The 9,172-nt window shown below is 37.1% G+C and overlaps 1 protein-coding gene across 3 annotated transcripts; it reads left to right on the top strand.

Moving 5' to 3' along the window:
- Positions 1–2,127: 2,127 nt before the first annotated feature.
- UCH2 (Peptidase C12, ubiquitin carboxyl-terminal hydrolase 1) lies at positions 2,128–8,618 on the top strand. 3 transcript variants are annotated; one of them, XM_023679882.2, is made up of 6 exons: positions 2,128–2,271; positions 3,291–3,334; positions 3,601–3,647; positions 7,323–7,369; positions 7,457–7,559; positions 7,671–8,618. In XM_023679882.2, the coding sequence occupies exons 2-6, from the start codon at positions 3,304–3,306 to the stop codon at positions 8,445–8,447; spliced, it is 1,005 nt and encodes a 334-aa protein (XP_023535650.2). In that variant the 5' UTR covers positions 2,128–2,271; positions 3,291–3,303; the 3' UTR covers positions 8,448–8,618. The 3 variants fall into 3 exon arrangements, with proteins under 3 accessions (XP_023535650.2, XP_086981000.1, XP_086981001.1); XM_087124874.1 differs by lacking the exons at positions 2,128–2,271; positions 7,323–7,369 and adding an exon at positions 2,397–3,092 and having other exon boundaries at positions 3,175–3,334; XM_087124875.1 differs by lacking the exon at positions 2,128–2,271 and having other exon boundaries at positions 7,323–7,373.
- Positions 8,619–9,172: the final 554 nt, after the last annotated feature.

Below are 9,172 nucleotides of genomic sequence, written 5' to 3'. Positions count from 1 at the left end.
CTAAACCCTAAACCCTAAACCCTAAACCCTAAACCCTAAACCCTAAACCCTAAACCCTAAACCCTAAACCCTAAACCCTAAACCCTAAACCCTAAACCCTAAACCCTAAACCCTAAACCCTAAACCCTAAACCCTAAACCCTAAACCCTAAACCCTAAACCCTAAACCCTAAACCCTAAACCCTAAACCCTAAACCCTAAACCCTAAACCCTAAACCCTAAACCCTAAACCCTAAACCCTAAACCCTAAACCCTAAACCCTAAACCCTAAACCCTAAACCCTAAACCCTAAACCCTAAACCCTAAACCCTAAACCCTAAACCCTAAACCCTAAACCCTAAACCCTAAACCCTAAACCCTAAACCCTAAACCCTAAACCCTAAACCCTAAACCCTAAACCCTAAACCCTAAACCCTAAACCCTAAACCCTAAACCCTAAACCCTAAACCCTAAACCCTAAACCCTAAACCCTAAACCCTAAACCCTAAACCCTAAACCCTAAACCCTAAACCCTAAACCCTAAACCCTAAACCCTAAACCCTAAACCCTAAACCCTAAACCCTAAACCCTAAACCCTAAACCCTAAACCCTAAACCCTAAACCCTAAACCCTAAACCCTAAACCCTAAACCCTAAACCCTAAACCCTAAACCCTAAACCCTAAACCCTAAACCCTAAACCCTAAACCCTAAACCCTAAACCCTAAACCCTAAACCCTAAACCCTAAACCCTAAACCCTAAACCCTAAACCCTAAACCCTAAACCCTAAACCCTAAACCCTAAACCCTAAACCCTAAACCCTAAACCCTAAACCCTAAACCCTAAACCCTAAACCCTAAACCCTAAACCCTAAACCCTAAACCCTAAACCCTAAACCCTAAACCCTAAACCCTAAACCCTAAACCCTAAACCCTAAACCCTAAACCCTAAACCCTAAACCCTAAACCCTAAACCCTAAACCCTAAACCCTAAACCCTAAACCCTAAACCCTAAACCCTAAACCCTAAACCCTAAACCCTAAACCCTAAACCCTAAACCCTAAACCCTAAACCCTAAACCCTAAACCCTAAACCCTAAACCCTAAACCCTAAACCCTAAACCCTAAACCCTAAACCCTAAACCCTAAACCCTAAACCCTAAACCCTAAACCCTAAACCCTAAACCCTAAACCCTAAACCCTAAACCCTAAACCCTAAACCCTAAACCCTAAACCCTAAACCCTAAACCCTAAACCCTAAACCCTAAACCCTAAACCCTAAACCCTAAACCCTAAACCCTAAACCCTAAACCCTAAACCCTAAACCCTAAACCCTAAACCCTAAACCCTAAACCCTAAACCCTAAACCCTAAACCCTAAACCCTAAACCCTAAACCCTAAACCCTAAACCCTAAACCCTAAACCCTAAACCCTAAACCCTAAACCCTAAACCCTAAACCCTAAACCCTAAACCCTAAACCCTAAACCCTAAACCCTAAACCCTAAACCCTAAACCCTAAACCCTAAACCCTAAACCCTAAACCCTAAACCCTAAACCCTAAACCCTAAACCCTAAACCCTAAACCCTAAACCCTAAACCCTAAACCCTAAACCCTAAACCCTAAACCCTAAACCCTAAACCCTAAACCCTAAACCCTAAACCCTAAACCCTAAACCCTAAACCCTAAACCCTAAACCCTAAACCCTAAACCCTAAACCCTAAACCCTAAACCCTAAACCCTAAACCCTAAACCCTAAACCCTAAACCCTAAACCCTAAACCCTAAACCCTAAAACCCTAAACCCTAAACCCTAAAACCCTAAACCCTAAACCCTTTCAATAATTTACTATGATTATCAACATGACCATTCTAGAGCAGTGCAGATTATTATTTACTTTTTATCACTGTATTATATCAAGATCAATTGTTTAAATGAATCTACTTTATAAATTTATATGGACAAAGGAAACGTCAAATATAACTTTTGTTTTCCTTTAATTTCACGTCTTCGTACCGAATCTTTTTTTTTTTTTTTCAATGAAACCGAAGAAGCCCTGACCCGCCATAGTGTCCAATATATCAGCCCACTATTTTCTAGAGAGAGAGAGAATGGGCAGCTCGGCAGCTCAGCAGCCCTAATCTATTCACGCGCTCCACGCCGCCTTACTTCTTCATCTTCACGCCATCTCCTCCCCCGTTTATCAGATCAGTGTAATTGCCACCTCTCGCCCGTTAATTGCTGCCGCCGTCGTCGTCTTTCTTCCGCTCGTGCCGACGCAGCCTCCTTCCTAGCGGGTTTGTACTGGTTTTCTTCCATTTTGTTGTTACTGGTATTCTCCCAATCTCAAGATATGTCATTCTTCTCTATTGAAAGGCATAAACTAGGGCTTCTTCAATGAAAGAAGGAGGATTTGTTTGATTAGGGCTTGTTCATTAATTAGGGCTTGTTCTACAAAAATAGTCGTTTACCATCCTTGTGGCACATTTGGACGTGGTTTGTGTTTGGCTGTTTCGATTAGGATGTGGGTGTACCGCAATTTTGATTTGTTGCATATGTTTATTATCCTCATTTGAAGGCAGTCACTTTGTCCCCCTGATCGAAACCAATTGAATAACGGTAGAAGCAAAAAACTGCACGTTAAGCCGTTCCTCGAGTTTGTCTCTCTTGCTCTCTTTCAGAGTTAACTTCTAATAATTTGATGTATTGTTCTGTCATTTCTTGTTATTGATTCATCCGTTGCTTTGTCCTGGCCTACATTATTTTGGAGATTTAGTAATGGGCAATGTTGTGTTTTATGCATGTAGGTGTTATGGATGCTATAGATTTAGTTTTAGATAATGAAACATGAAGTTCTAGAATTTTTAAAACGAAAATTGTTGGGAACTCGCACTTTGGAGCTTTACTTTCCTGTTATTGAGCAAAATGTTGTGATTGTCCCATTAGACACTTTTGTTGGTGGGAAAAGGGAAAACTCCTGGGTGAGTAATACTTGTGGGATAGTGTAGATCCCAGCTCTGTTATGTTTCCATATCTTTCTTTGCAAATACGTCTTTTGGCAGATAGAAATTTGGCCACCTTCCTTTCACGTCTGAGAAGTTATCCCTGAAGCAGAAATGTCCGTATCACCAGTCATTTATTGTCTTTTGCCAATAAAATCTGTTCAACTTGTTAATCTACATTATTGCCCATTTTTTTAGTTATCACTGGTGGATATCGATCAATTGCTGTTAAGCGCTGCTAGTTATATTTTCTAAAAATATGTTATTTAAACCATGCTTGGTATATGCATTGAAGATCCCTTTGTGTGGTGCAGCTTCTGAATCATCATGTCTTGGTGCACGATTGAATCTGACCCTGGTATACAATCTTTTTTTGGTCTCTGGTTTCCTTCTTTAGTCAAGTATTAAATTTATGCTTTTTAAATCTGTCTATTTTAACGTTTACCTCTGGATAGATATTAGCAAACAAGTAGATAACAAGCTGCATAGCACGCTTGTAGGAATATAATGTCTAATATATTTTGTAGTATTAAAGTTGTCTTAGAAATGGTTTATATAGTTGTTATGAGTGGTTCAATTGAATTAAGAATTTTTTTTTTTTGGATTATGTTGTTTCCTTTCCAGGTGTCTTTACGGAGCTTATTCAACAGATGCAAGTTAAAGGCGTTCAAGTAGGTTTTATTTGGATGCCAATGGTGTCTTTCCATATTCCGTTGACTTGCTCTTTTGGCCCATATCTCTGATTATGCATGCTATTGTAATCTGAATATACGTACATCTGATGTCTCTTAAGCTCCTAGAATTAGATGTAAGAAAAGTTGGATCAATTGAAATGGGCTCAAATAATTTTGCTTCTTTTAATTGGTTTCCTCGTGATTGGAATTGGGTTATACAAACAGGGAAATTGAGCAAGATGGATGTCATTATCGGATGCTTTGGAAGGAATCCAATGCCATATTAAATTGAAGAGCAGCATACTCATCTATTAGTGAGATGAAGGAAGTCGAGTTTATAATTTACAGAAGTGGAAACAACTTATTAGATCCCCATATTAGGAAATATACCATAGGTTTGCACAAACAAAGAGCGACATAGTCTTCTAATGCTATTGTGTGCATCACAAGTATTGTATAGACACCTCACAAGAAAATGGTCTTGTTGAAAGAAAATACAAGCTCATGATTGTAACTATTCATTTTATTAATAAGATTCTAACCTTGTTTTCTTGCAATCCACTATTTGAGTTTCCTTAGGTGAGATAGTATATGTCTAAAGGAAAGATTTATGCCACACAAGGTCTTCAACATGGGGATCTATCCTCTTTTCTTTGTATAATGGGAATGGATTGCCTCAGTCGCCTACTCACCAAGGTTGAATACAAAGGGCAGAGAAAGGGCTTTCAAATTGACAACAAAGGCTTAAGCATCAACCACCTTCAGTTTATAGATGATACAGTCCTCTTCTCTGATTTGTTAGATGTCTCCTCCATAAAAAAATGATCGAGATGGTAAAAACCTTTGAAAGATTCTCAAGACAAAATATCAATCTCCAAAGAATAGAGATATGGGCATTAATGCTAGCATAGAGATTATCAAGAACTTGCCAGTAGATACGGTTGTAAAAAGGGTGAATGGCTGAATATATACCTAGGATTATCCTTAATGGTTAAACAAAAAGAACGTTGTCAACATGGTCATCATGTTATACTTCCAAAGGTGGAAGGCTTACCCTAATACAAACCACGCTGTCCAATCTCCACACTCACTACATGTCTCTATTCGGAAAGCCAAAATAAGTGGCTATAATTATAGAAAGATTATTCAAAAACTATTCGTGGAAAGATGACTCACACCTTATTAGACGGAATATCATAAATCTCCCATTAGACAAGAGAGGACTTGGTCTATTTTTGATAAAGGAGAAGAACGAAGCTCTCGTCAAATGGATATGGAGATATTGAAGAAAACACATTGTGGAGAAAACTTATAAAGGCTATATATGCTCCAACATCATGTACAAATAGACCTCCTCCATCTTTTGCAAATGGGTCATGAAAGTACACAAAAAAGAAAAAAAACATTAATACCTCATCACCAACCAAATTCGCCATAGTGTGGGTGATGGAGGAAGGACATTTTTTTGGATCGACCCTTGGATTGAAAACACCTAGTGGTATCTACTTTTGTATGGACTCATAACAAAACAACCACGATCAAAGAAACATAGAATGATGTCATTAATTTCTTGGACTTGGAAGTTTGGTAGGAACCTAAAGGATTCTGAAACTATAGAATGAGCGGAATTAAGCCTTGATCTTGCCCCAATTGTATTATCTAAAGAAGTAGACTCATTGCTATGGCTTTCTAAGGCGGCAAAGTCTTCTCTACAAAATATTTGATGTTGGACACAGGGAAAAAAGTAAAAGCAATATACCCCACTCTAGCAGACAATATGGAAAGGGAATCACCCTATGAAGGTGAAAATTTTCCTTACAGAAATAGTGCATGAAGGCATTAGCACAAGTGAAAATTCAAAAAAAAAAAGCCATACATGACTCTATTTCCAAATTGGTGTCCATTATGCAAGAAAGACAACGTGTTATTTATGTAATGCACATACACTTAAAATTTCCGAACAAGGATTCTTAACATCTTTAGATGACATCTCACTTTTTCTAGAGAGGTAAAAGATTTATTAGACATGATTTTGACATGTCACCTCTTCAAGAATACAAGAGCACTTCCATGAAAAAATCTCATCATGACTTTCTTTTGGATTATGTGGAAATAAATAAATCAAAGAGTATTTAGGGAAAAGACAACTTATACAGAGCTCTTTGATAGTGTTGTTTACCACGCTATATCTTGGTATGTATTGTCTAATATTTTTGCTTCCTATAGTCATACTTCCCTCATTGTAAATTGGGAATGTCTTTTGTAAACATCATGGATGATACATCCCTTTTGTAAATTTCAAACAAAAGTAAAGTTGTCTCTCGAGAAAAAAAGAGTTAACAAATCCTTAACAGATAACTTAATGTTCTAATCTTTCTCACTTTTTTTCTCCCTTTTTTCTTGGGGTTCTAGCTCATTGGTATTTTCATAAATACTCCTAGGTCCTCCTTGAGAAAAAAAGTTTTAATATCCAGTTGAAAAAAGGGCTAAGCATGGCTAACAGCAAGGGATAAAACTGTTCTAATGATTTTTAATTCAGTAACTAGTGCAAAGGTTTATTCTGTGAATCCTAGTGTTATTAAGTTTAGTAACTAGAGCAAAGGTTTATTCCATGAATCCTAATGATATTTGGTAGTACGAAGATTTATAGTACTGTTCTAATGATTTTTAATTTAGTAAGGGCTAAGCATGGCTAAGAGCAAGGGATAGAAGTTCTAGTGATTTTAAATTTAGTTTACCCTTAGGAAAACTAGTAATTTCCTAGGTTCCACCCTTCTTTCCGAGCTTGGCGATTCTTCTACTATTTTGAATCAATCGGGAGGATTCTCCTCGATCATAATTTTTCCGAAGTTTAGGATCTTGGACTTTCAATGGATTTGAATTTTCTTTTTGTTTTCTCTTTTGTAGACAATAAGCTTGTCTCATACGGGTTGGATATATATATATATAATAGTTTTGAGTATCATTCAGAGGGTTATGAGTATCCATTATTTGAGTGACCTCTTAAGGTTGCTCACTTGATGGCGTCTAGTAATGAAAGGAAGGTTGTGGTTCGATCAGAGGACCCCTCTTTGTTCAATTCTTAAAACTCCAAACTTATGCGATGGACATTTTGGTGTTTTGGTAAGAGTATGTTAGCATATTTATCTGGTAATCTTTTTGTCTAAGTTCTAAATATATTATTTGGTCTTAATTTGAAATTTTTGCTGCTGAACTCACCTAGCATCGCTTTGCAAATACTCCACTCCACCTATGTGGATTTTATAGACAAATGGTGTTTTATAATATTGAACTTGGACATAAAAAGATAATAGGCTTTTGGGTAAAAAGAAAAACAAGGTCATTTTATGTTTTTTTTTTTTTTTTTTGGAATATTATATTTATATATGCTCTAACATAAATGTCATGTACTCCAAAAAAGAAAAAAACATATATGTCATGGTCATCTCTCAGGAACAGCATATGCAAGAAATAGGCAAGGATCGCATTCATTTTGTCATCATATGATTGTCCAGGATTTCAATGTACTTGATGCGTATATTTTTCAGTAAAAAATAAATAAATAAAGTATGTGTACTTGATGTATGTTTCTCTTCCCTAATTCTTTTTTTTTTCATTGGGGCTAGGGTGTTATAATGTTACATAGCTGGTTTGAAAACAATATTTTTTCAGGTTGAAGAGTTGTACTCGTTGGATCTTGACTCTCTTAACAATATGAGGCATGTATGGTGTTTGATTTTTGTGTTTAATATTTTATAAATAAGACAAATGTATTTTAATCTATTCCATCCTATTATAATCTTCAGGCCTGTGTATGGGTTGATATTTCTATTCAAATGGCGTCCAGGGGACAAAGATGATCGTCTTGTTATTAAGGATCCCAACCCAAATCTATTTTTTGCGAGTCAGGTCAGCATGATATCGAACATGGAAAGCCTTCACTTATTAAGCGATAAGTAGGAATGTATAGCTTATTTAGTTGACTTTTGCTTACTTGCAGTCCTTTTTCTCGTGTCACAGGTAATTAACAATGCTTGTGCAACTCAGGCAATCTTGTCTATTCTGATGAATTGTCCGGATATCGACATTGGCCCAGAATTATCCAAGTTGAAGGATTTTACAAAGAACTTCCCCCCAGAACTCAAAGGTCTGGCTATTAATAATAGTGAAGCTATACGTACCGCCCATAATAGTTTTGCAAGGCCAGAACCCTTTGTTCCTAACGAGCAAAAAGCTTCTAGCAAGGATGATGATGTGTTCCATTTTATAAGCTACTTACCTATCGAAGGGGTACTTTATGAACTTGATGGGTTAAAGGAGGGACCTATTAGCCATGGCCCTTGCCCGGGCAGTCCAGGTGATCTAGAGTGGTTGAAGATGGTTCAGCCCGTGATTCAAGAACGCATTGAAAGGTACTCAAAAAGTGAGATAAGATTCAACCTCATGGCCATAATTAAGAATAGAAAAGAAATGTATACTGCCGAGCTTAAGGAGCTCCAGAAGAAGAGAGAGCGCATCTTGCAGCAGTTGGCTGCCTTGCAGTCAGAAACAATGTTGGAAAATAGCAATAATGAGTTCCTAAACAAATCGCTATCAGAAGTAAATGCTGGGATTGAGGGTGCTACAGAGAAAATATTGATGGAAGAAGAAAAACTCAAGAAGTGGAGAACTGAAAATATCAGAAGGAAACACAATTACATACCCTTTTTGTTCAACTTCCTGAAGACTCTTGCGGAAAAAAAACAGTTGAAACCCCTTATCGAAAAGGCTAAACAGAAAAGTAGTGGCCCCAGATGAAGTTTGCTTCTTATGGGTCACTATTGTATTGTCGTTTGTAGGTAGTGTACCTTTTTGGTGTTCTTACCTTACGCTATAGATTATCTAATCGAACTCCTTGTCTGGTGTCAATGTGTACAAGGATCTATTTATTTTTTGAATGTACACTTGATGATCTTCATGTTTTTATTACTCTGGTGAAAATAGGTCTCTACACTTGATCTTCGTCTTTTAATTACCAGGACTTTTCATTTACTCACCTTATCGTTTCATTTGTGTATTGTTTTTCTTTTTCTTTTTTGTTTCTAATTGTTATATCATCATGTCAACTATCTCCTTCTAGGGCCTCTCTTGTTTGCCTTGGGTCATTATCGGATTAGCTTAGGTGTTGTTCATGTGTTGTAGCAGAATTTGGAGTTCGAGATGTTTGTTTGCTCAATTTTAAGTCTCCATTGGTAAAGATTGATTGTAGTTGTAAACAAGGATTGTAATTGTTTTCATCCCTCTAGTGCCCAACGACGACATTTAAGCTCCAATCAGTGACAAAAGTATTCTCGAGTAAACATTTTTTTTTGCATTTAAAAACAAAAAACTACAAGACTCGATAAATAGGTCTTTGACATAATAGTCCGCCATCTCATGACTTGGAAAAACTATTTGCTTGCTGACTCAATATCTTATTTAAGCTAGGGTCCTCTTGTTGGGAGTCGATAATCCTCTGTCGGAGCGTGGGCTATACTGTGAGT

This window comes from Cucurbita pepo, chromosome 6, assembly GCF_057944985.1.
Source record: "Cucurbita pepo subsp. pepo isolate OVF chromosome 6, ASM5794498v1, whole genome shotgun sequence".
Classification (NCBI taxonomy): domain Eukaryota; kingdom Viridiplantae; phylum Streptophyta; class Magnoliopsida; order Cucurbitales; family Cucurbitaceae; genus Cucurbita; species Cucurbita pepo.
This window is presented reverse-complemented; position numbering and strand designations above follow the sequence as displayed.